The sequence below is a fragment of the Rhinolophus sinicus genome, linkage group LG07, assembly GCF_036562045.2.
Source record: "Rhinolophus sinicus isolate RSC01 linkage group LG07, ASM3656204v1, whole genome shotgun sequence".
In the NCBI taxonomy this organism is placed as follows: Eukaryota; Metazoa; Chordata; class Mammalia; order Chiroptera; family Rhinolophidae; genus Rhinolophus; species Rhinolophus sinicus.
In genome coordinates this window covers 8,944,009-8,970,446 of record NC_133757.1, presented here as the reverse complement: position 1 = coordinate 8,970,446, position 26,438 = coordinate 8,944,009, and the positions used below count along the sequence as shown (strand labels likewise).

General features: G+C 43.1%; 1 protein-coding gene across 6 annotated transcripts in view; it reads left to right on the top strand.

Moving 5' to 3' along the window:
* Positions 1 to 26,438, top strand: part of PLPP4 (phospholipid phosphatase 4) — a 215,579-nt gene that overhangs the window by 158,833 nt on the left and 30,308 nt on the right. For 4 of the 6 annotated variants that reach the window (XM_074338968.1, XM_019752894.2, XM_019752895.2 and 1 more), the window contains 2 exons: positions 2,585 to 2,648; positions 4,360 to 4,484. The exons of the other annotated variants lie outside the window; for them this stretch is intronic. In XM_074338968.1, coding sequence (XP_074195069.1) covers positions 2,585 to 2,648; positions 4,360 to 4,484 — 189 coding nt within the window. The remainder of the gene's footprint in view (positions 1 to 2,584; positions 2,649 to 4,359; positions 4,485 to 26,438) is intronic. 6 annotated transcript variants of the gene reach the window in all.

The following is a 26,438-nucleotide window of genomic DNA, read 5'->3' as shown; positions in this document are numbered from 1 at the left end:
TGGTGAAGAGCTTCACGTTGTTTAGGAAGCCTTGGCAATAGGGAGTAGAGAAACGATCTTTAAAAATCAAGGACAGGAAACTAGGTGCAGCTTTTCCAATGTTACCTGGAATTCAGGACTTTCTCAGTGAAAGTAGTTTAGTGCTCAGGTCCCTTCTTCACTCAGGCATCTTCTGCAGACCTGGACCCCAAAGGCTCCCCTTAGCTGCATGTCCACAGGGGCCACCTTTGTGCATCTGTTGTTGGGTGAGAGGAGTGAGGCTTGGCGCATGCAGCCCCAGGTTTTAAGGGATTCAGGCAGTGGGCCCCCAGGCCTGTATAACAGGGAACCCTGGTATGGAAGGAAGGTGCTGAGTCCCCCAACAAGTGACAACAAGTAATAAGCCTCTGGCATGCTTATTCAGCAGTACAGGCCACTCGTGGGCTAGCTTGCCTGACACATTGCTTTGAATTTCTTTAGGAGACACAGACAGTCTGATTTGTCTCTCTGGCTGCTCTCAAGCCTGCAGTGCTGCGGGATGCTGTAAACACAGCCCTTATGAAGCAGACCCACTGGGTTATGGTTAATCAGCAAGCACTCCTGATGAGGGTCATTCATTTCCTGCTCGGCCAGCCTTTCATGCATCTGATCTGAGCCCAGCCTTCTCCCTGGTACCAGTGAGAGGCCTCATATTGGTGCCCTGGGGGTTGTGCCATTCAGATGAAAATAATCATCAGTTCAGTTTACTTCCAGAATTCTGAGATGACTTTCACCCTAACTATGGTCACTGCAGACCCTACTCCATTCTGTCTCCTTCAGGCTTTTGGATCACAGTGACGTTGCCAGCTGTTGGTGGTTACATCACATCCACACATTTTCTAGCTCAGCTACTGGAAACTTTTCAAAGAACTGCTCTGTGCTACAATCAGCCCAGCCGGTGCAGAGGTTGGGGAGGTGTAGGGCGTTCTGGATCAGTGGCGCGGCCTGTGAGGTTCCCCAAGGGCATTGGTAGATCAGCGAGTGATGCTTGTACCCAGAGACCTTTTCTGTGCTGAGGCAATGTTAGGACCTGGCTAAGGAGGAGTCTGGCCCTGTTGGACAACACAGCAGTGAGCCCGCTGGACCAGCCCTAACAGGAAAGGCCCCCATCATTTCAGGGTGACCTCCCAGCCTGTTCATTGTCACAACTCTGGGAGAACACAGCAGTGAAGATAGTCCAGGGAATTTTCCCTCCTCTCTGCCAAGGAGACCTTTTCAGCAGTGCTCCGAGCTTGTGAGAAAGAAGGGGAGCCAGCATTTTAGAAAGGAAGAGTCTGTGCGTGCAGAATGTAATCAGAGGATCCCTCCGGCTTCCCCACTCTCAGTTCCAGTTGCTCCCATGCTGCTGACTCACACTCTGCTCTCCACCCCAGCGGCCCATCCCTCCTTTGCTGCCACACTAAGATATGGCAGTGTTCCCCATCTTGCACTTAGGTGATTAATTTCCCTTTGACGAAGGTGTGCATTTGAACTGCTCCCTCCCATTCTCTCTGCTTCCCGTGACTTGTTCAAAGCAGGTGGGTTTTGTCTCCGTCTCTGTGGCCTGAGCCCTTGGTGACCGTGCTGTCTACTCCACAGCACTTTCCGCTTGGAGAACAACACATTGGTCTCCTTTGATGACCATGAATTGCTCTAGGCAGCTCCTTCTCGAAAATGTCCCTCCACTGCTATTTTCTTCCATAAATCCCAGCTCGTATTGAATAGTTAGTATTTGCCGAAGGGAAATGGTAGCTCATATGCTTTATTATTCAACAAAGCAATGGAACGGGCATCAGTAGGTTTTTATTGCACATGCACAGCATTTGACTTTCCGTCACATGGACTTGCCTTTTTTGCAGTCTCGGTAAACACAGGAGAGGGCTGTGAAGTCCTTGCAGAGGCAGCTCTGTGACTTATGTCACCTGCACTCTTTGGATGACCTGTGCTTCATCAAAGTTCTTCCGAGCTGCTTGGGGAAAGTCTCCATGCTGTATATTTAAAATGATGCATTCTGGAAGGTCCTGCTGTTTGGGGTGGCAAAAAGCACCACCTGGACCACCATTCTCAAAGAAATGTTGGGACTCTTCTCCGTCTCAAAAACAGGCATCTGCTTGATAACAAATGGACAGCTGTTGGTGGGTGATGGCTCAGCAAGGACATACTGCCAAGTGGGAATGTCCCAGACCACAGCAGGATTCCTGCCATGGCTCTGATGAGAATTATGTCTGAGAAGGTTGCCAAAAGGAAAAAAAGAAGTTAGTGTTTCTTGCAACCAGGAAAAGAAAGTCTATGTGCTGTAGTATTAAATCTGTTCATATCAGTCCAGAACATGACAGATGGGCTTCTCTACAATATGGAAAATTTCAGTCAAGGAGAAGAGAGAAATTTCATGTCCTAGGGACTTGAAATTTCATGAGTCACTCTCTGAAGTCCTGTCCTAATTACATTTTACTCTAGCCACCTAAACTTCCCTCTGTTTATTAAAGTATTGGTTCAGATTTCTGTGGTCATGAATTAAATAGGATGATGATGATTTTGATTTGAGAGCTAGCTGGTTATTTTTCTGTTTGTTGGTTTTGTTTTGTAGCCGTGTCCTTGGCTCTTGCTTTGAATGGAGTCTGCACAAACACTATTAAGTTAATAGTGGGAAGGTAAGTTCCAGAAAGAAACAAATGATGGCGTAGATGCTCCAGGTCATCTATGTAGGGACCTTGGCCACAGACACTGGATGGGACAGATTGGAGCTCTTCTGGGTTTCCCTTACACTGTTGTCCTTCTAGGATTTCTGTCCTCAGCACACATCTTTCTCTTCCTTTGAATTACAAGCTCACTGTTTCAGCAAGCAGGAGATCAAAAGTGAAGGGTCCGCTGACTACACTTTCTAGTGTGCCAAGCCCACCGCTGGCATTTCCAGTCCATGCACTGGATCTCCCCAGACACCCACTCACTCATCAGCTCTGGCCTCCAAAAAATAAATCAGGTGACTTTATTATTGTTCTCCTTGGGGTAAGAAGTATGGCTTGGCATTTGAGTTTTGTCTTACGGCACACTTCCCTTAACTCTCCTGGGAAATGATTTCTATTCTCCGTTTATCTTGTGTTCTCCCCCAACTGCTCTGGAAGTGAGCTAGTCTCTGTAGAGTCTAACAGTCGAAAGACCTGAATTCGAGACCTGACCTTGGCCCTGAGCCGCTGAGGACCTTAGGCAGGTTAGCTCCCTTCTCAGAATGTCAGCATTTACTCGGTTCCTGTTTGGTGTGGGGTGCTGGCCAAGTACCAAGGGAACAGAAGGAAGATGGATACAAATCGGGCATCCCTGACCTGATGCTTCAGTGTTCCTCCAATAAGCCATGCTTGGAGCTGCCATGGGGCCCTGATAAAATGCTGATTCTCAGGCCTTGCCTGCGTTGTTTTTGGCTCAGTAGGAGAATAACCACTCTTAGAGAAACACTAGCCAAGTAGGGGAGAAACAGTATACCAGCAGCTCTGATAGATCATTTAAATTGATTATTGATATGCTATATTAATAGATATTGATAGATTATAATTGGGCCTAGATCCCAGAGCTGAGTCAGTGTGTGTGAACTGTGACCCAGTATGTGCAGAAAAGGGGCTCGTGTTCACAGCAGTAGCAAAGCCTTGCCTGTGGTAAGTATGGGGCAAATATTAGTTGAATTGATGTGACGTGACCGGCCATCACACACCTGTGTGAGAATCCTCACTTGAGTGAGGCAGAAAAGCACCGGCTGAAATGTGTAGGTGCAAGAATCCAACTGCTGTCTTTGCCACTTATTGGTTGTGTGTGACCTTGGGCAGAAGTGTAATCTTTCTAAGCCTTCATTCTTGCACCTGTAAAATGAAGAAAATCCCAGGGTCTGCCTTGGGGTTGTCACGAGAATCATATGTCAGGACACTGGTACAGGCCGGGTACCAGGTCTGATACCCAGTAAGGACTTGATAACGGTTCGCTCGACCCCACTCCCCTGTAGAGGTCTCTCTTCCATCACACTGGGTGACTGTGTGTCCTGCATCATGGGGGAGGGCCTTTGGGTCCTCTCAGTGAGGTTCACTGAGACCTGCATCTGGCATTTGAGTTTTGTCTTGCACTTGGCCATCCAAGTTCAAGATAAAGGGCCACGAGCAGCCTGGCGTCTGAGATCCTGGAAGCAGCTTCTGAATGGCGGAACCATAGGTGGAGGCAGGAGCTGCCTTTTGCTCCAGCAGTGCTGGTCTTAGATGCCTCCTGTACGTCGTTAACTTTAAAGTATGGGAGCTGGGGCAGCAGGGAACGGTGGGGGTCAGCTCGGGATTCGTTTGTGATGGCAGCATCTTATATTGAAAATGTCCATGGTGTCTTTTGTAGACCTCGCCCCGATTTCTTTTACCGCTGCTTTCCAGATGGAGTGATGAACTCGGAAATGCACTGCACAGGTGACCCCGACCTGGTGTCCGAGGGCCGCAAAAGCTTCCCCAGCATCCATTCCTCCTGTAAGTTCACTGGCTTGGGACACTAGTTCCCCGGTCATGTTTTCTGATCACTTTCTTTGGGAGTTTAGGTGGTGGGGACCGTGTTGAATGTTGGGCACAGTTCGTTTTTCCTCGCTGTAGTGGTTGGCTTAGAAACAAACCTTCAACTGGAAATAATAAGCGTGCGAATGAGGCTGTGGAGTTTCAAAAGCATTGTATGCGTTGCTTCTGTGAGCTTGGCGCCGTGTAACACGTGACACTTTGCCCTGTACAACTCAGGAACTTGACCGTGCAGGGGAATTTACCACGCTCCCTGGGACCTTCTCCTTTTCAGCTCAGTGTTCACTGTAGTTTATTCCTTCAATGAAGGTACTGTGTGTGTGTGTACCAATGTATAGCTTCTGTATGTATACATGTGTACATATGCATGTAACACCCAATATGTAATCTGGTTATAGGTATTTGAGCTGGGCCCAGCCTTAAGACAAAGACTAAGTAATATGAGTCAGGTGCAATGTGATGTTGTGGAAGGAACAGTCTGTGACGTGTGACCAGCCCTGGCTCTGCCAGGGTTTAGCTCTGTGACTTAACCTGTCTGTGCCTCAGTTTCTGCTGTGTAAAGTGGAAATGACAGTGCCTCTGGTTTCGCTCGGGTTGAGGGTGAAATTAAGCGATAATGACCACTGACATTTCTGGAGCGTCCGCCATACCAAAATGTTTGGGTGTTGACTTAATCCACTCACTCTATGTAAAGTACTTAGGATAGTGCTTTAAATAAACAGTAGTCATCCATGTCACCGTTTAGTGCCAGAGCTGAGGTTTCCAGAGAATCCTGGCTGATGTCTTCATTCCATCAGTGTTTATTGAATGACTTAGGTACCAGGCACGGTGCCAGGTGCTGGGGACACAAAGATAAATAAGACAGAGCTCATGTCCCAGGGGGTCCACAGGCTTTGGCAGAGTGTATGTTTAGGTGATTCTGGGATAATTGGAGAACCATGGCCACAGGTGACCTCTTGGGAGAGGACAGGCTGCTGTCATGGTCCAAAGCCTTTGATCCCCATGGGACTGATTGTTATTTACCTTTGGCAGCCTGTTACCTTGGTCTTTTTCATTTTTTCTAAGTACCTTAGACACACGCTGATCGTGGCAGGGCCACGAAATAACTGGATTTCCTGCCGAGTGGTTGCTGGACATTCTGCTCAGAGCCACTGGATATTAGGGTTTGTCCACAAGATATTGGGGTGCCAGGTACTTTAAGTTAGTGGCCATCAACCTGCACAACAGCCTTGCCAAGTCCAGTTGTCCCCATTTTATACAAAGGGATGTTGAGGTTCAGAGAGACCCCATCTGAGGACACTCAGCTGACCCTCCCACCAGCCTCTACCATGTGAGTATCTTTGGGCTTTTGGTGATTAAATACAATGAAGTATGCAGTCCATTTAAATAAATAACTCATTGTCTCTGATTTCTTGGAGACTACGGTGGGTTGAATAGGGGCACCCCAAAAGATCTGTCCAAGTCCCAGCCCACAGAACCTGTGAACGTGATCTGATTTGGCAAAAGGGTCTCTGCAGATGTAACTCAGTTAAGGATCTCAAGATGACATCATCCTGGATTTAGAGTGGGCCCTAAATCCAATGACAGCTGTCCTTGTAAAAGAAAGGCAGAGGAATATTTGAGACAGAGACAAAGGGGAAAAAGCCACATGAAGATGGAGGCAGAGACCGAAGTGACGCAGCCACAAGTCAAGGAGTAGCTGCCCCCAGACTCTGGAAGAGGCAGGAAGAACCTAGAACCCTCAGAGGGAAAACAGCCCCGTGGACACCTTGGTTGGACTTCCAGCCTCCAGAACTAAGAGAGAACAAATTTAGATTAAACACTTTGCACTTAGTGGAAAGGGTTTGGCGTTAGGATCATGGGAGAGGTTGAGAGACACATGTTATCCTGTGTGTGCTTCTTTAAAATGCCCTCTGAGGTGAATGTAGCACGGGGCTCGGAGGTGATGCATGAAGATACAGGCTTTGAGGTTCTTCTGGGCTTCAGTTATTCCTGTTACTTGAGGCAGAACATCTCTTTGGAATCGCTCCCTCTCTGCTTCTCCTCTCTGAAGCCACATTTTCAGTGAGTGTCTGTTTGGGAGGAGTTGCAGTCGCCAGCTGGAAGAATGCCTGCTGTGTTGAGTCATTTCTCCTCATCATCAGGGCTTCCCATGCTGGCATTGTTTAGAGGTCCCTGGGATGGCATCCACCTGGATCGGCTCCCACCTGCCCTCCATCTCTGTCCTTGCGGGGTCACTCAAGGTCTCTGTTGTTTTAGGGCATGTTCTGGCTTCCCAAAGACTTGGTGCTGAGCGTTAAGGTGCTTCAAAAGTTAGAAGCAGCAAGCAGTGAAACCCTATGGCTGTTGAATAGTTAACTGAGGACTGCAGCACGATTTAGTATTTACTGTTGCATTTGAACTTGGGAAGGAAACAGCATTCATGTGAATAACTCAAGCTGGAAGACTGCTGGATCACAGAAATTAAGAGGGGAGGCACCCCCCTACCCCCCTACCCAGAGGGATACACCCTCTGTATCCAGTGCTTTTTCTCACAGGGCTGCCTGCCAGCTGCCTTGTCAATGCATGGCTGATGTCCCATCCATGCTAGACAAGCTTTTTGACAGAGGCTATTACTATCTTTAGCTTAAGATGCTACTTAAAATGTTACAAACTGTTACTACTTGGCAGACACAACATCCTACCCAGCTTCTAGGCTTTGGTGGTGGTATTTCCATCTGCTCTTTCTCTCTTTTATGATAAGTCAGTGATTGCCTTGCAGGGAGCTGCCATGTCCATTTAGAAAAACCATCAGTGCTGTTTTATGGATTGTTTTTGAGTGAATAAGAAGCCTAGTAGTGGTGTCACTCTGCTCCTCGGAGGAGGTGGTAGACCTCAGAGCAGTGACCTCAGTGGACTCGTATTTTGTACACACATTGTTTCTCCCTGCAGTAAATCAGTTTTGTAGTGAGTGGACACAGCGTTCTGGACCAAGGAGTCTTGTAACACAAATACCCCATTCTGGGTAAATAAGGGCTTGCTTTGCTGTGCTTACAGGTGATTGGAGACTGGAAGGTAATCCTGTCCACGTATCATCCTGCAGAGCAGCTGGTTTTCTTTGCACTGAAGAACAAGCATTGATTTCTTTTCAAAACAAAAGATCTTGTTTGTAATCTACCATGAACAGTCAAACCGCACTCCCCTGAAGTGCTCATGTGGCAAACTGTCCACAAGCAGCGTGTCCCCATGGCAGCCATCTTAGGGGACTTGTTCTGTAAGGCAGCCCGAGCCACCATGATGGCAAAAGCGGAGACCACCGTTTCAAAGAGCCAGGGATGTCCTTTAGAAGTTTTCCGGAAGTGTAGGGTTGAAAGTGGAGAAAGGTAATGGAGCTTTAAAGCAAGGATATTCTGAAAAGCAAGTAGGCTTGCATCACATAATCTCAGCTTTTAATGAGTATTGATTCACCTTCCAGAAAGAAGATGGATTTCAGAGGGAAAAGTAGAAAAAACAAATTATTACTGCCAGTCAAGCTATTAAGAAACTTCTTTCCTGTAAAAATGGTGGACTTGAATAAAGTGGTACTGTTGTCGAAGGGTTGGCAAACGACAGCCAAATGCCGTGGCTGCCTGTTTTTGTAAATAAAGTTTTATCGGCCGATTCATTTATGTTTTATCTATGGAGCTTTCACTTGATAATGAGACATGGCCCACAAAACTGGAAACAGGTAGCACATCACTTCATGGGTTGGAGTGGGGAGGCGGAATGAATAGGCAGAGCACAGAGGATTTTTAGGGCAGTGAAAATATGTCTGTGTGGTCCTATAATGATGGACACGTCATCATCCTTTTTTCCCAAACCCACAGAATGTACACCACCAAGAGTGACCCCTAAAGTAAACTGTGGACTTTGGGTGATTATGAAGTACCAATGCGGGTTCATCAATTGTAACAAATGTCGGAGGATGCTGAATGTGTGGGGCGGGAGGTAGGGGGCAATCTCTCTACCTGCTTAATTTTGCCGGGAACCTAAAACTCAAAACAATTAAAGTAAACAAAGAGCATTACTAAAGCAAGACCGGTGCATTTGAACTGTGCACATAGATGTTTCCTTTTTAAGCAAGTCCATTCCAGTGTACAAGTAAAAGGGGGGCATTTATAGGACAACCCGTGCTTGTGGGATGTAGTTTTAACATGACAAACAAGATTTTAAAGGTGTATCTGGCTAATGATGATGTAGCAGACTCTTCTTGAGCACTTACTGTTTCGTAGGTACGGGGCTAGCTCTTGGGGAGGGTACAGGATGGTCAGACATGGCCCGTGTTCTCTTTCGGGAAAGGGCAGGCAGGTACTGGGGTGCTTCAACACAGTGCTCTGGGATTGGGGAGCTGAGAATTCCTGCTGGGCCAGGGGCCAGCCCCTGGGAGGCAAAACGCTTTCTCCTGTGCTCTCCCAGGAAAGTGCATACAAGCTACATGTTCTGAGCTATTTAGGTTTAAAGTGTGTTCATTCTGTTCTTTAGCTGCTGTAGAATCCTAGATTGAAAATCACTTCAGTGCCTTTGAGAGAAGCCTGATGGCAGTTTTTCCCTTTGTTTTGTTTTTCTCTTTCTGTTGCTGGAACCTCTTAGGATCCTTTCTCTATCTCTGAAGTTTCACGATGATGTGCCTTACTGGGATTTTTTTTCCTGTGGTGCTCTGGTCCCCCAGTGGGTCCTTTGATTCTGGAACCTCATGCATCTCCTCTCTCTGTACTGTTTCTTTTCTCTGGATCCTGTATTAGGCAGATGTTAAATCTCCTGGATTGATCTCATCCTTTTATTTCCTATTGTCTATCTTTTTGTCATTTTTGTTTATCTTCCCAGGAGAACTTTTTAAAATTTTATTTACCAACATTTCTATTGAATTTTATTATGATTTTTATATTTGTTATTCCCAGCAGCTCTTTCCTGAACTCTTATATATATATATATATAAATAGTCCTGTTTTTTTTTTTTTCATGGGTACAATATCTGTTTCCTCCCTTTATTTGCAGGTGTCATCTGTTCCCCTCCTTTTGTTTATTTACATGTTTTTGTATCTAGCTTTTGTTAGATCACCAAATAGCTGGTGATCTTCACCTGTACTTATTTAAAATGGAAGCACTAATGCTAAGTGGGCGGAGCTTATTAGCTGGGCTTCACTGAAGGCTGATTGAGGAATAAGCTGGGTTTTCACTGATTGGCTCTGAGTATTGGCATCTGGCCTTCACTTTGAGGCGGTTTGATTCCACCGGACGAGTATACATGAATTGACATCATGGGAGACATGCAGAAGGGGCTTGGGTTCTTGAAGGTCACTTCGCAGACGTTCCTGTAACCCTCCTGCTTTCAGTCTGGCTGTTCAGCCCTGTTCCCTACTTGACTGCTTTCCTCAAGCCTGGAGCCACAGCTGATTAAACCTTGTATCTTCGTCAAGAGTCAGGTAGGCGGCAGTTTCCTGGTTTGCAGGATGAGGTGAGGACCTGGAGAGTTGAAGTGCTCTTTATAGGGCCTTTCCACCCACTTCCCTGTTTCCAGCCTGTGTCTCACCCTGCCCCCTGCAACACCTGGTACCTCTGGTTCAAAGCTTTGCAGGGTCCTGCCTGGTGAATGAGCAGTTCTCATGGGTGCCACCGTCAGCAGGCATGTAGACTTGCCTCTCCTCGGTTCTGAGTCAGTATTGCTTTGCCGTCTGCTTTCCATCTTGATACCCTGTGGTTTGCAGTTGAGGTGCTTCCGTTTAAGATAGAATGTGTGTTTCTGTTTGCATTAGTCAGGGTTGTCCAGAGAAACAGAACCATTACGGTGTGTGTGTGTCTATATAGAGAGTTGGGGGGTGGGGATTTTAAGGAATTGGCTCACATGATTGTGGGGTTTGGTAAATCTGAAATGTATAGGTCAGGCCAGCAGGCTGGAAACTTACCAGGTAAGAGTTGATGTTACCGTCTTAGGTTGGAAATCTTCAGGGCGGGCCTCAGGCTGGAAAGTCCAGCAGGCTTCCTATGTTGCAGTCTTGAGGCTGATTCCTTATTTGGGAAACCTCAGTCTTTGCTGAGGCCTTCAACTGATTGGACGAGGCCCACCCACAATATGGAGGGTGAGCTCCTTTACTTAAAGTCAACTGGTTGCAAATGCTCATCACATCTGAAATAGACCTTTGCAGCCGCATTTAGACTGGTGTTTACCAAACAGCTGGGCACCATGGCCAAGCCAAGTTGACACGTAAAAGTAGCTATCACACTGTTGTTTCTTTGCTTCCCTGTAATTTTCAAATCAGAAATACCTTAGTTGCAGAGGTACCGTATGTTAGAAGATGCTTGTTCATCCTTGGTGTTACTTTGATGACAGAGTCCTTAAGAGTGGAGTACCTACACTGAAGGGTCTTTGCAAGTCATGTCTGGGAGTTTGCTTTCGCTGAATGAATCTAAATGGGTTTTAACTATGGACTGAGAAACTATCGTAGGATATCACCTATGCTAACCAGCCATGTTTAACTCCACCAAGCACGGATAGTCAATACTATGAACCAGCTTGTTTTTAGACTGGTTAGGCAGGCTTTTGCATAAAGAAACCAGAAACAGGAGAGCAGAGGAAATTGCAAGATTCGTTTGTTTTGCATCTCCTAATGAAATGAAATTGCTGTCCGGGGATGTTGCTGGTAGATGGAAAGCTTAAAAAATGCCACCTTCTTCTTCTTCTTTTAAAAATCGTGTAAAATTGAAAACAAAAACTCACAGACGCAGACACAGATTGGTGGTTACCAGAGGGAAAGGGGGCTGAGGGGGAGATAGAAAAGGGTAAAGGAGTCAAATATATGGTGATGGAAGGAGAACTGACTCTGGGTGGTGAACACACAATGCAATATACAGATGATATATTATAGAAATGTACACTTGAAACCTATATAATTTTATTAACCAGTGTCACTCCAATAAATTTAATAAAATTTTTTTAAAAAAGAAAGGTGATTGGTGGTTGCCTTGGTAATATAGGAGCATAAAAAAAGTTTCCAAGGAAACAATTGGAATGATGGCTCTGGTTATTATCTTGACCACGGCTATGTATTCATGAGTGTGTGTGTGTGTGTGTGTGTGTGTGTGTGTGTATAAAATATTTTAAAATTGTACGTTAAAAAAATGGTATAAAATGTCATGGGCTGCTGTTAGGTCCTTGGTTCAGCTAGGACACACTGGTGGTCAGTTGTCTGAGGTCAGCTCGACTTGTGGGGTTTCTCTTATTGACATAGCGAAGAAAGGTCCCAGGTTCACTGTCGTGTCAAGGGATGTCATCCAACTTGGCAAGAGCCCCTCAGAGCTTTTCTCCTAAGTTTGTATTATCCTACATCACAAGCTTCCCAGACAATTTCAGAGGCTCTGAGAAGCACCTGACCTAATTTTTCCACATCTTCGTCATCCAAATGGAGATGCCCCTGAACAGTGGAAAGGCTTGTTTCGGGGTTGCCAAACCCCTGGAGGGAGTGACTGCTTTAACTAGCATCAGACCTCTTTGTAGGATGGTGTGTCTCAAACTTTCTTTCCTTATCACCCTCTCCTCCTTTTTTAGACTTTTTCCCCCTAATTGCTCATCTCTACCATGAAATGTTAATACTGCAGCTATACTGTGTGTCTGTGTCCTGGGGCCCTTTGGAGATTTTCTCATCTCCCCAAGAACCAGTTCTCATCCCCTGGGGGATAGTGTCCTGGTTGAGAAGTCATGTTTTGGGGCAGTGGTAGTTCTCAACTGGACAATTTAAACCCCCTCGCCACACACACACTCTGGGGGACATTTAACAATTTCTGGAGACATTGTTGGTTGTTGAGGGGTGTTGCTACCGGCATCTAGTGCGTAGAGGCCAGGGATGCTGCTAAACATCCCACAATGCACAGGATGGTCCCCACAACATGGAATTATCCGGTCCAAAATGTCAACAGTGTCCGGCTGAGATACCCTCTTCTGGGGTGATTAGGCAAATAGATGGGAGAAATCGATCACTCACATATTAAATTCACCCACTCTCCAAGTTCCTGGTCTGAATAAATAGAATATTTTTAGAAACGCATACTGTTTAATTAATCAAAATACTCTCCCTCCAAGACCTGGCTCACTATTTGACTTCTATGGGGAAAAAGATCAGGGTTAGATTAAAGGTTATAATTAAAGCCTAATGCCTTTCATTTCTGTCTTTTGAAACTTTTTGTTATAAAAATATTTCAGACACATACAAATCAGAAAGCTAGTGAATATTCATGCTCCAGGTACAACATTCTGCCATTCTTGCTTCCTGCTTTTCTCTGCCCATTTCCTGCCACCATTTCAATAATGACGATTTTTAATTATTCTATCACTTTAAAATTTACATTGAAATGCATAAATCGTTGCTATTCAGCTCTGACAAATGCACACACTATGTAACCCTTATTACCACAAGGTAGAATATTTCTGTAACCCCAGAAAGTTCCTTTATGTCCATTTCCAGTCAGTGTCCATCCCCTCAAGACAGCCATTGTACAGGGTTTTGTTTTTAACTTTCGATTAGTTTTACCTGCTTTAGAACTTCACATAAATGGATTCGCACAGTGTGTTCTTTATGTGTGGCGGCTTTTGTTCAGTAGAATGTCTTGAAATTCTTCATGTTGTTAGGAGTATATATCAGTAACGTATTCTGTGTTGTTGCTGAAATGTATTTCATGGTAATGAATAGTCCACACATTGTTTATTCATTCTCCTTTTGCTGAGCATTTGGATTGTTTCCAGTTTTTTCAATTGTCAGTAAAGCTGCTATAAATATTTGTGTGCAATTCTTTTAGTGGACTGTGTTGCCTTTTATCTTGGCTAAATATCTATGAGTGGCTTTGCTGGGTAAAAAGTTAGGTATATGTTTAACATTAGGAGAAACTGCCAAGTATTTTTGCAAAGTGCTTATGTCAGTTTCCATTCCCACTGGCCATGTATGAAAATTCACAGACGGCTCGTCGTCACCAACATTTGGGATTAGCAGTCTCTTTAGGTTTAGTCATTTTGGTGGGTATGCAGTGGTGTCTCATTGTAGTTTTAAGTTGCATTTCCCAATGACCAATGATGCTGTGTACCCTTTCATTTGCATATTGGCTGTTTACATCTCTTCCTTGGTGCAGTGTGTATTCAGTTCTTTGCCCATTACATTTTTTGGGTCTATTTATAATTAATTAATTGGTGGAGCTTCCTCATATTTTGTCAAATAAATATTTTGTGAATATTTTCTCCCATCAGTGGCTCACCTATTCATTTTCTTAGTGGTGTTTTCTGATGAGCAGTAGTTTTAAATTTTGATGAAATCTATCACTCTTTTCCTTTTATGGTTATTGCTCTGTGTCCTATTTAAGAAATCTTTTCCTAGCCTCCAGTTGCCAGGATATCTTCATATGTTTTCTTTAAAATCTTTATGATTATTGTTTTGTACTAAGGCTTTTCTCAAGTTGACTTTTGTTCATTGTGGGAGGTAGAGCTTGAAGTTCATATTTTTCTGTATTGATAGTCCACTTTTTTTCAGCACTATTTATTGAAGAGACTTTCCTTTCACCATCAAATAGGTTTGATGCCTTTGCAAAAATTAATAGACTGTAGAAATGCGGGTCTCTTTCTGCATTTATTAATCTATATGCCTATTCTTACGCCAGAACCACCCTCTGTTGATGACTGTAGCTTTCTGGTAGGTTTTGAAGTCAGGCAGTTTGAGTTCTTCATCTTTGTTTTATTTTTCTCAAGGCATTTTGGCAATTCTAGGTCTTTAGAGCAGGGGTCAGGGACAGTGGCAGGTTCTCTCTGAACGACAGCCATGCTGTAGGACTGGGCATTGCAGGCAGGGGAGCATGGAACCTCTGGTCTTTCTGGGGGATGAGAAATGCTGACAGCTTGCCCTCCCAGGAAGATACCACTGCCCTTCCTAGCAGGGGGGAGAGGGAGGGAGCCCTGTGTTCCAGGCTGCACCCACCTGGAATGGAGTTTCCATCATCCTGGGCTGGAGGGAGGGGGTTCAGGGTTCATATACCACAGACTCATTGTTCTTACTGACGTTAGTATATTTTCTTCCATATATGTTTCTTCATTTGGCATATGCTCTTAGGACCATTTCCGGAGACTTAAAGACATTTTTAAAAAATAATTTTCCCCAGTTTTCCTTGGGAGAGGGTCCATATAGCTCCTCACATTACCATTCGAGTAGCAGAATTCCCTATGTCAGTTTTGATAGATTGTGTTTTTAAATCAGTTTGTATATTTTATCTAGTTTGTTGAATTTATTAGTATAAAGTTATTTATAATATTTCCCTATTGATTTTTTGATGTCTGTAACATCAGTAGTGACAGCCCCTCTTCCATTTCTCTCATAGGAATGTGTTTTTCCTATTCTTTTTTTTATTTTATTTTACTTGGGATTTATGAATTTTACCAACCTTTTTTAGAAAACAAACTTTTGTTTCTATTCTACTTCATTGATTTTGGCTTTTATCTATATTACTCATTGTTTTTAATTTGTATTTAATTTGCTCATAATTTCATAGCTTCTTAAGTTGGAAATAAGCATTTAAAGATATAAATTTCCCCTAAACCCTGCTTTAGCTGTACCCCACAAAATTTGATGATTGTATTTTTATTGTTATTATGTTCAAAATATTTTCCACCTTTCCTTGTGATTTCTTCTTTGATTTATGAGTTATTTAGAAGTGGGTGTTTTACTTTTCAAATAGTTAAGGCTTTCCGGCTATCTTAATGGTATACATTTTTAATTTAGTTTTATTTGTGAATAGAAACCATGCTGTACAAAATTTCAGTCTTTTGAAATTTATAGAAATTTGTTCTATTGCCTAGTGTATACTTAATCTTGGTGGATGTTTCCATGCAGACCTGAAAATGAATCCTGCATTTCTTGGGAGTGGCATTCCATATGTGTCAATTAAATTAAGATGCTGTCATTCAGAAATTTTTGATCCTTGCCTTTTTTCTTTTTGTCTCATTGTTCTGTTCAATTAATGAGAATAGGGTTTGGTAATCATTGACTATGATTATAGATTTGTTTGTTTTTCCTTTTAATTTTGCACTGTTTTACCTAACATATTTTGGAGCTCTATGTATAGGCATTACACATTTATGTTTGTTATGTATTCTTGATATGTTGGCCCTTTTATCATTATGAAATGTCCTCTGCTCCTTATTTTGTCTCTTCCTATTTCATGGAATGACTTCTTGTGGATGCAAGGCCCATGCGCCCATCAATTGTGAAACATTTTCATCACAGAGATCTTGTTTTTGGCCCTTGGTAATGAAATAGGCTTGAATTATAAATGAATTGTTGGTTAGACAGCTGTTTTGTGAGGGTTTCTTTTACCACTATTTCAAACTATTGACTTTTAACTTAGTCTTCCAATTTGGGCCCAAAGATCATTCAAGATGGTAGATACATTCTAAAAATAGAAATTCAAATTACCACATGTCCTCTGCAATTGACATCTTTTGGGATATGGTTAAGTGAATGGATTGATATATGGGTAGAAATAAGGAAAGAAATCAATTAATGAATCAGTCATGAGACAACAATGTCATACAATCCCCTTCTCTGGAAATTGGCCCAGTCCTGAGGAGGTGGATGCCCGTCCTCAGCTGGGGCCCTGCCATTGAAACGTGACCTTTTGGGTTCAGAAACACCAGGCCCTTTCTTTGTGTTTCCTCAGATTCATATCTAGTATGTATATCCTTAGAACCAGCGTGGTCTTTCTTTTCCCTTTTGGGTAGAACTCATAAACATACCTAAATTATTCCCATGGGCATCTCCACAGGAAACATTGCTTCCTTATGCCTCCCAGTGAGTCTGGGGGCTGCCTCTCCCACCTCTGTTGGCATCGACTTGGAAAATGCAAAGTCATTTTAATGTTAGCTGGAGCCAACCTAATTAGAAAGTGAAGTCTGCCGAAGGAAAATGAAACAGCTCATTCCACAGCCAAGTCTGCGTAGTCTTTGGATGATTCAGACCAACACTTCTTTCCTTCCATCAGCCTCTGGAGTCTGCTAATTAGTGCTAAATAGCACCTTCCTCCTATGCCAGCAGTGGATTTGGCGCTGGGGATGTAGAAGGAGAAACAGCATTGGAAGCCTTTGAAGAGTGTGGCCTTCTGGAACGATGGTAATCAGCACACTTCCCAGCTTCCAGCTCTTCGGTGGCTTCCAGTGCACCGAAAGGATAACCCAGCCTCTTTAGCATTGTCCTCCGGCCTTGCGTGCTCTGGCCCCTGCCCCTCTTCAGCCTCATGGCCGGTCCCCCCCACCCCTTTGCTTTCTGTGCTCCAGCCACTTTGTCCTTTTGATGATAATGCAAATGCCTATCATTTATTGAACACGGGAAATGTGTAAAGGTCTGTGTTAAAGGCTTTAAAGGGCTTAACTCCATTGAATCCTCACAACATACCTGGGGGGTCAGACTATTATTAATCCTCTTGTCCAGATGAGGAAACTGAGGCTCAGGCAGAACAATAATTTGCCCCAACATCACACGGCCAGTATATCACAGAGCTGGCATGTATACCCAGATGATGTGACTTTAGACCCCAAACTCTCGATTTCAGAGCCCAGCTCCCTCAACATGAGATATTCCTTCTTTCCTTGGCCTTTGAACTTGCCCTTCTCTCATATTTCTCAAGTCTTGTCAGAACATCAGAACCCCACCCATATTCCTTCTGCGCTTACTGTGTCATGTACACCAGTCCAGTTTCCAACTCCCAGCACGTGCTTCTGTCTCTGAGGGTTTCTGCTGCCTGCCCGACCCACTCTGCCTGTGCTCACGGCAGACTGGATGTGCGGCGAATGAAGGCTTCCCCACCCCTTAGAGCAGCTTTCAGCTGCTGATTAATGGGGGTTGGTGTATAATCACCCAGCTTCCTTGCCGCTTAGGTGGGAAAAGTCTGAGGTGTGTATTTTACACTATCTCGCAGAGTTCCCCAGTGACACTGAGCTCGTGCTGCCTACAGCCGTACCGTGCTTGGTGTGACATGCTTCCCACTCTTGCCTCCCTTCCCCACGGGTGTTTCCTGGCCTCGTCTTCCTAATGAATTACTTGCACTCGACTCCATCTCAGGACCATCCTGAGGGAACCCAAGCGTAGACGTGACCATGGCTAATCCTGCTTATTCCTTGAACTTCAGCCTAAGTGTGGCCTTGCTAACGAAGCCATCCTGAATGCTTCAAATTTTCCTCCTGTAATTCTTGCCATGGCACTTCGTGGAGTCTGTAATCATCCTGGTTGTTCACTTGTTTTTCCATCTGCTTCTGCCATTAGCCCTGAGCTCAATGAGGACGGGAACCTGGTTATCCCCAGGGCTGACGTGTTCCCAGGGCCCAGCACAGAGAATGACTCATTTTAGGTGCCCTGAAATGTTTATTGCACTAAATTCATGCACTTAAGTGAATAAAGCCTTAACCGAAGCTGCATTTATGCTATAAATATTTATTATGTAATCAGGACCCCAAATTCAGAGTTCTCAGAACCCTCTACATCTTCCCTTGCTTAGAGCAAGCGAGAGACCTGAGCTGTGAGGCTAATGTGTTCAGCTCTCCTGATAATTAACAGTATAATCTAATGGCAAACCCTGTAACTGCTCGGGCTTCTCTTTCCCTTTTAGAAGATGAAGGGATATGGTTCGGATAGGGTTTTCATAACTCACTTTCAGTTACGGAATTCTGTGGTCTCTTTCAGCCTCCGTTTCATCAGCTTATAAGAAGGTTTAAAAATACCTACCAAAGGTGTTGTTATGAGAATTGAGAGGGATCAGGGTGTGAAGCCCCTTGCACTGTGCCAGGCACATAATAGGTGCTTTGTGCATACTGAATGACACCATGCGCTAGGGTCCTTTTTGCCTGGAAGCCTGGGTGGGACCTGAGACTGGGGCCTTATGGGAAGAGAGCTTTACTCCTGAGCTTTGACATTCGCTTGTCTTTTTTGCTTTTTTTTCCCAATAAGCAGACATGCTCAGAAGTTAAAAGTTCTTTGGGAATCTCTTGATGCTTATTTTCCCCAATAAATGGATTCAATGTCAAGCCACAGGTTGTTCTCTCTCATGGGATTAGCTCCCTTAGTTTTCTGGGTCATGATGAAGTGTATAATTTTTCATCAGAAAGAAAGGAAGGAAGTGAGGGAGGGAGGGAGGCAGGCAGGCAGGCCAGCCCTTGCTTTCCTTACAGTTCACATACTAACTAGATGCGGGTCAAACATGATATTCTTGAGAGCCTCCAGCTGAGCCTTTCCAGATCCCACAGTGATTAGTAACATTTTTTTTGTGAAAAATGTGGCTCATGTCTTCGTCCTTTACTAACATGCCATTGTGGTCAACAGTTCGAACATTTTGGCCTGGGTATTATTTACCACATCCTACAAATAAAACAAGGTTCTGTTTATTGTCTTTAAAAATGATTCCCTTCTGGAAAAGAAGAAGTGTGACTGGCATTTACTGACCTTGGCTAGAGCGACGGAGCCCATGTCTCCTCGCAGCTTCGTCCTATGAACCGAGAGGTCGTCTCCTCTTGCTAGGCTTCAGCTGCTAAGACGGGAGATGTTGCCCACAGTTCACAACTGGGCCTTTGTCACATAGCTGTGAATCCAAAGTAGCTTTGGTCACTTTGGTAATTGCTTAATTTCTCTAAGCTTTGGTTTTCTCATCTTCCAAATAGAGATAACAATATTTCATAATATTAATGTGAGGAGTATATCGTTGAACTTTCAAAATATGCTATTTTTCTTTTCATTTGTTTTAGCCACCACATGCTATTGACTTTCTTCAGGATAATGAGCACATATGGACCCAGATTGATTTAGATGTTGACAATTGTTTGGGATACCAACACGTTTATGTTAAAGGACTTCTCGTTTCAACCGTAAGGGAGAACCCGGTACTAAACTTGCCTTTATTGTCGCTTTTTAAAATTAATAAAAATGATAAACTCCTAGCAAGACTGATCCAGGGAAAATAGAGAGAACACACAAATTACCAATATCAGGAAAGAAAGAAGAGCTATGCCCAAAGATCTTAAATATATTGAAAGGACAATGAGGAAACATTGTGAGCAATTTTATGCCCATAAATTCAACAATGTATGTATGTAGAATGGTCAGATGCCTTGCAAACCACTGCTCGCCGAAACTGATGAAAAAGAAACAGAGATCTAATTTGTAATTGAAAAACTTTATAGAAAGAAATCTCCAGGTTCAGATGGTTTCACGGGTATGCTTCCATCAAACATTTAAGGAAGAAGTAATATCAATCTTACTTTTACAAAACTTTCAAAAAGAGGACAAGGGAATACTTCTCAACTGGTTCTGTAAGACTGTACAAATAAGGTTATAGAATAACCCCGGTAACATCTGACAAAGACAGTACAGAGAAGAAACTTGGTAGCCCATTATCTCTCGTGAACATAGATACAAAATTTGTGAACAAATTAAAAGTTAAGTCCAGAAATACATAAAGAGGGATTTGGGATTTATCCCAGGAAAGCAAAGTTGATTTAAAAAATGAAAATCATTGCAATTTACCACATTAACAAAATACTGGAGAAAATGATATCATGTCAATAGATGTAGAAAGAGTAACACCCATTGATGATAAAAATCTCTCATTAAACTAGGAATAAAGTGGAACTTCCTCAGTTTGATAAAAGACAGCTATGAAAAACCTACTCCTAACTTCCTACTAAATGGTGAAAAGACTGAACATTTTCCCCTTCTGATTGGGAACTTTGTCAAGGGATGTCCTTCCTCACTGTATCTATTGAAAATTGTGCTGGTGGTCCAATCAGTGCACTTAGACAAGAAAAGGAAATGAAATAGTTGTCCACTGAAATAGTGATTCAGACCGATGGGCTCTTGTGCAGCCTTCTTTCTTCCTTTTCTGCTCATCTCCGGGCCATTCACTCAGCAACCCGTTGATTTGCTGCTACTCTTCTCTTGAAAAGTCTCAGGATGAAAATCCAACTCCTAGAGTAAAATTCAAGTGACGTTCCATGTTCCACAAAGCCCTGCAAAAATCTAGCCCCTGCCTGATCGTCTGGCCTCATGTCAAGCCATGCTCTGCTCCAAGCACACTGACCTTCTGACAGTTCCTGATTGTATGCAGCTCCCCCTCTTCAAGGGTTCTGCTAATTTTCTACCATGGACACTTTCTAATGCTCTTGGCCTATCCAGCTCCTTCTCATATCAGCTTTATATAAAGCGGAATCTCTCCAGGTGTCATCAACCATTCTGTCTTCCAAAAGCCTAACTTGTTCCTTTCCAGACATTCTTCACAGTGTGTGAAGAATTCTTCACACTTTTAATCTCTAGATTCCATATGGACAAGACCCAAGTCTGTCTCATTGTCTTAGCTGAGCAGAATACTTAGCTGAGCTGTTACCAGCATGTAACAGGAACTGAATAAATATTTGTTGAAACAATAGCTGCATAATAGAGTTCTCAACCGTGTAGCTCCAGTTGGTGATGTTGATGGTAGTTGTTTTGAGAAAATGTACGTATGTCTTGTGAAGTACACCTATTTTTCTAAATCCCGGCAGGTCAGATTTTTATTCGTTGACAAAAACTTGTATTATCATAGGGGATAAAGTCATCTTTCTCTCAACTCAGATATTTGGCCACCGATGGTTTGATGACCTTGCATTGAATTGCAGTTTCTTTATCTGATGGATGAAACACTGAAGCCAAAATCAGGGCAATTCTTTTTCATCCCTCTGGGTAGAAAGTTGGAATCTGATTTGATTGCTGGGTTTTGACATTTTCCATCTCCTTCTAGCATCGTTGGCCATCACAGTGTTTTGGGAAGTCCATCATTTCCTGCATTCCATATGCAAATCCTTTTGTGCTCATTCCCAGGAAAGCAGTCTAGCTGGTGGGCCAGATGGACCGTTTTGGCTGACTTGACAAGTGGTTGCTACTGCTGCTTTCCCTTTTTTAAAAAACTGGACTGACTGAATCCATGACCTACTTTGGCATTGCAGAACACAAACCCTCTTTCACCTCTGAGCCTCATTCCTCCCAAATTGCAGGTTTGCATCAGTGACTAGAAAGGCATAGGCTGATTGGCAGATCTCTTTAAGGAGCTGGGAGACACGGACTGGAGCTGGTGGAATTGATGCAGGCAAAGGTCTTTAAAAGATGCCATGAAGGGAGCTGGGACACCGCTGCTGAGATTCTCTTCTCCTGATGACAAATACAGAATCGGCAGAGTTCCACTGCATTAGAGGGGGGTGCGGGCATTGGGGTTCTCAACACCTAAGGTATTGTTATCTGATTCGTTGCAGTTATGAGATTGCACCTGGAAGCTAAAGTCAGCGTGCAAGGAGGAAACACATAGTAATGAATCAATCACCTCTAAAAGTAACCTGCTCTCAAATGTCTATTCCTGCCCCTGGTGGAAATTTCTCATCCTTGCTCAGTTCTCACTGATTATTGGGTGTTTCAATATGACAGTACAATGCAAACAAATTTCAAGTTAATGATAAAGCTGCAGGATTTCATGAAGTCCATGAAAGTGATGTATACAGACCAGTTAACAATCGGAAAGGAGTGTATCCACTACGATAAAGCCCGCAGAGTTGTTTCAGAAGAGACTGATTTGAATATCAAAGGACTTCCCCAATACATTTAATTAAAAAAAAAAAAGGACTATGAGTTGAGGAAAATTGAAGAATACTACTATTTCTGTAAAAAATAAAAAGGTTCTCTTGGTGATTTTCAAAATGATGTAAAAAACAATCAAAATGGACTTATTCTTTATTCTAAAAATTAGCTTAGTTGCAATTATAACCCATATTGTGTTAAGTACAAGATAAAATAAATGTATTTTCAAAAGCTTTAGTTTAATTTTTAAGTTGGAATCTCAATAAAATCTTATTTAATTAACTATTTTAACTATTTAATATGAAATGTTGCTCTCTGTTTTGAGTGGATTCACTCTAAGCACCTTGTGCTGTCAGAGAGATGGCCTGTCCCTGAGAGTAACCTGGCTTCCATGTCCCTGGGACCTCCCAATGCCTGTGGTTGTCTGAGATTTCTGGAGAATCACAGAGAGGTGAGGAGACAGGTCTGAGAGGACCAGTGCAATAGCCTGAGTTGCGACCCAGACTTGGGCAGTCCCCTTGGTGTCCACAGCACTTAGCCACCCAAAGATCCACGGCAGCCAGTTCTGTCAGCCCACTCCTGCACCGCATATGCCTTGCCTGCCCCCAGACCTACCTTTACGAAGTTTGGAGGAATGCTGTTCGTTAATCTGAGTGTCAGATTTGGAGGGTGGAGGTGGAAGGGAATGGAGAATAGTTCCAGTAAGGAAGAAATAAACCCAAAACACCAAAAACAAGCAGGCTCCAAATAGCAAAGCACTTACTTTGGCCTCTAAAGAAGAAAAGGCAAAATGTGGCACCGTGGAAGAGCTTCTACTCCTGGCCCCAACTGGCTCTTCTTTAGTGTTTGAATCACACCTTAGATAAAAAGAACTGTGACTACTTGTTAGCATCCCAAGGACTTTATGTCCCATCTCGCTTTTCAGTCTCTTTCACCCCAGTCATCTAGGAAGATTGTAGACAGAAATAAGGCCAAGGGTCCCTGGTCGGGTTAGTATTGGTACATTGGTACTTTTTTAGGTTAGTTCAGCTACCAAAACTCCAGAACAGCCAGCCCGCTATGGCTCAGCCTGTTAAACTTAAAAGTTCTCAGGTGCAGCTTTGGCACATGCCCTACAAAAGTTAAGACCCCTGGAGAGTGTCATCGTGCAAAACAGAAAGGGCCTGGGACTTGGGAGGTCTGACTAGCTTAGTGCCTGCCTATCTGAATGAATGAATGAGTGAAAGAATGAGTGAGTGAGTGAATGAGTAAATTAATGAATTGATGGAAGTTTGAGTATCTCTCACTTCTCGCAGTGTCCTTGAGCTGCTTGTTTGACGTCTCATTTACTCACCCACCAGACATTTATTGATTGCATCCTGGGTTCCAGGCACTAAATTAAGTGTTGAGGTTATTCAGGTGAATAAGACAGCATCTGTCCCCAGAGCGCTCTGGTCTAGTAAGGAAGTCAAGACAATAAAGGAGGGATTCTTCCAGGGGAGTACCTGGCTCCGTAAACCTTGAGACGAAACTGTATGTGTAGCTATCCCCCTGATTTATTGTTTTTGCAGACTAGTGGCTTGTATGACCTCCTCCATCTCCCCTCCCTGCCTCAGCAAAATGGTGAGTGCCGTTAGGAGATCACACACTCCACGCTAAGAATATTGCCTGAGAATGATATCAGATGTTTCAGTCTCTAACTTCCAGAATTCTAATTTCTTCTTTAAGCCTTTAAAACAAAATTTTTTTAAAACAAATCAGGTTACTTCCCTGGCATCAGGGCTATAGCACCTTTCCTGTTATTTGTGCTTCTGCAAGGATTCCTGTAAGTAATTTTTAATTACAAAGGGAAGAGCTCTTAGTGTCCTGAGGAATAATTGTTCTCCTTCCCATGTTGGATACCACAGTGGGAATGGAACAGGTCTGGCAAGCATCTGTGTGTGGATGCAGGGTATATTCAGATTTCACAGGCAGGACGTCAGATGGTGTGGCCATGAGTATAGAATTTAAGCTCGCCATTTGTAGAAGAAGGGACACAGAGAAAGTCTGGTCTCCCGTTGAGTATATTGAACTACCATAGAGGCTTTGTCCTGGCTATATACAGCTAACGTTTATTGAGCATTTAGTATATTCTGGGCATGTACCAAATGTTCAACATGCATTGTCTTATTTAGTCCTCAGGAAACCTCTATGAGTCGATCTTCTTATTAATCCCATTTTGCAGGTGACACCCACAGGGTTAAGCATCTTGCCTAAAGTCACAGTTTGTGAGTAGTGAAGCTTAGGATGCACTTTCTGTACTACTTTGCATAAGTATCCATCTTATATTTAGACAAAGGTGTGGTCAGTAAAGAACTGTCTATTTGAAGATTGGTGATGGAAGAAGCTGTTTTCTTTTTCGAAAACTCTGTAGTGAGTGTTTGATTATATGTTCATGGTTGTGGGCCATACTTCATTGTTAGTGTTTGATTGTATGTTCATGGTTGTGGGCCATACTTCATTGCTAATAATGTTCAAAGAAAGTCAATCATCCAAGTCCTGGTTCAGTGTATCTCTGAGCCTGTGCAAATCATGCAAAACATCATAACAAGTAGCACAGAGTCACAGGCGTGTGTTCCAAGGAATGAGAGAAAAAGGGATGAGGTCTGTCTTTTCACCCTTAAGAAATAGCTACATTAGAAAGTAAAATAGCAGTGAAGCTTGAAATATGTCCTGGTGTAAGATCTGTAACAGGCATCGTGGCCAGTTTTATTTATTCTGTATTTATTCCCACACAAGCCTTGAGAGCTCCCTGGGCTCTCTCTTGCTAAATCAATGTTTTCAGAATTCTCAGTGGCTTGAATTTTGTAATCTGAGAAATCCATCAGCGGCCTCGGGAGATTGCCATGTCTCATTCTCCCATTCTACTCGAGCCTCCAAACGCCTCTTGTAATTAAGTATTAGCTGGAGTTCATTGCACTTGAATAATGAGCCGGTGCTCGGTAGGCGTTCTTGGTTGTTTTTTCTTGAGGGGCATGGCTGGCTTCTGTTTTCTTGTTAAACAAATCACTGTCGTCATAAAAACGCAATTTAATGCGTAATTATGATGTCCTAAAACCAAACCCAGTACTTTCTGTTTATCAGTGAGTTGCTCGGGCTGGTACCCTGGGGCCATAGAGCTTTAGGCATTAACCTAAAGAACCAGGTTAGGGGACTTGAACTTGCATCTTTTTTTTTTTTTTAAGTTGATAGCTCAACTTTATTATTATTATTAGTTTCAGGTGTAGAAAACAATGTAATTGTTAGACATTTACACCCCTCACCGAGTGATAATGCCCCTCCACCAATCCACTAGACCTCTGACATCATATACAGCTGTTAAAATTCCACTGACTGTATTCCGTATGCTGTACTCCACATCCTGTGACTATATGTATAAAATTTTAGTTGACATTCATTATTATTCAGCTTCAGGTGTACACTGCAGTGGTCAGGCATCTACACCGTCCATGAAGTGGTCTCCCTAATAAGACAAGTGCCATCGGATACCCTACAAAATCTTTACAACATAATTGATTACATTCCCCAAACTGACTTTCGTATCCCCGTGGCAATCTTGTGGTTACCAGTTGTGCTTTCTAATCCCCTCACCTTCTCCCTCATCCCCACCCCCCTCCCATCTAACAACCTTCAGTTTTTCCTCTATATCTGAGACTGTTTCTGATTAGTTTGTTCATTTATTCTATTCTTTAGATTCCACATATAAGTGACATCATTTGCAATGATATGGAGGGACCTAGAGAACATTAGGCTAAGTGAAATAAGTCAGATGGAGAGCTTGCTCTTTTCTTAAGTGATCTGAATTGCTTGATGACCAAAGGAGTGGCTGAATAGTCCCCATTGTGGGGCGAACAGTTTGGTGACTGGCTCTAATTCTGCATTTGCTCCTGGACCATACAATTTTCTTAGTGCCCTGCTATTGTTTTATAGGGATAATGAGTTAAGAGTAGACTATATGTACAAAATCATACGTAAAACATATCCATATGGTTTGAATAATATTTTTACTGTGAAATCATAATGTTACTAAATATTACATAATAGAAAACATACCCTCATGTACCCACCACTTGGATTAAGAAATAGAATTTAACTATATCCCCTTAGAAATCCTACATAACCCACGGTAGTGTCTTATTGTTCTGTCTCCTGCTATAGCCATTATCTTGAAATTTTAAAAATAGCTCCTTTCCTTTTCTGTGTAGTCTTACACACGCACACACACGCACATTCCTAAACAATATATTGCTTAGTTTTGCTTGTTTTTGAA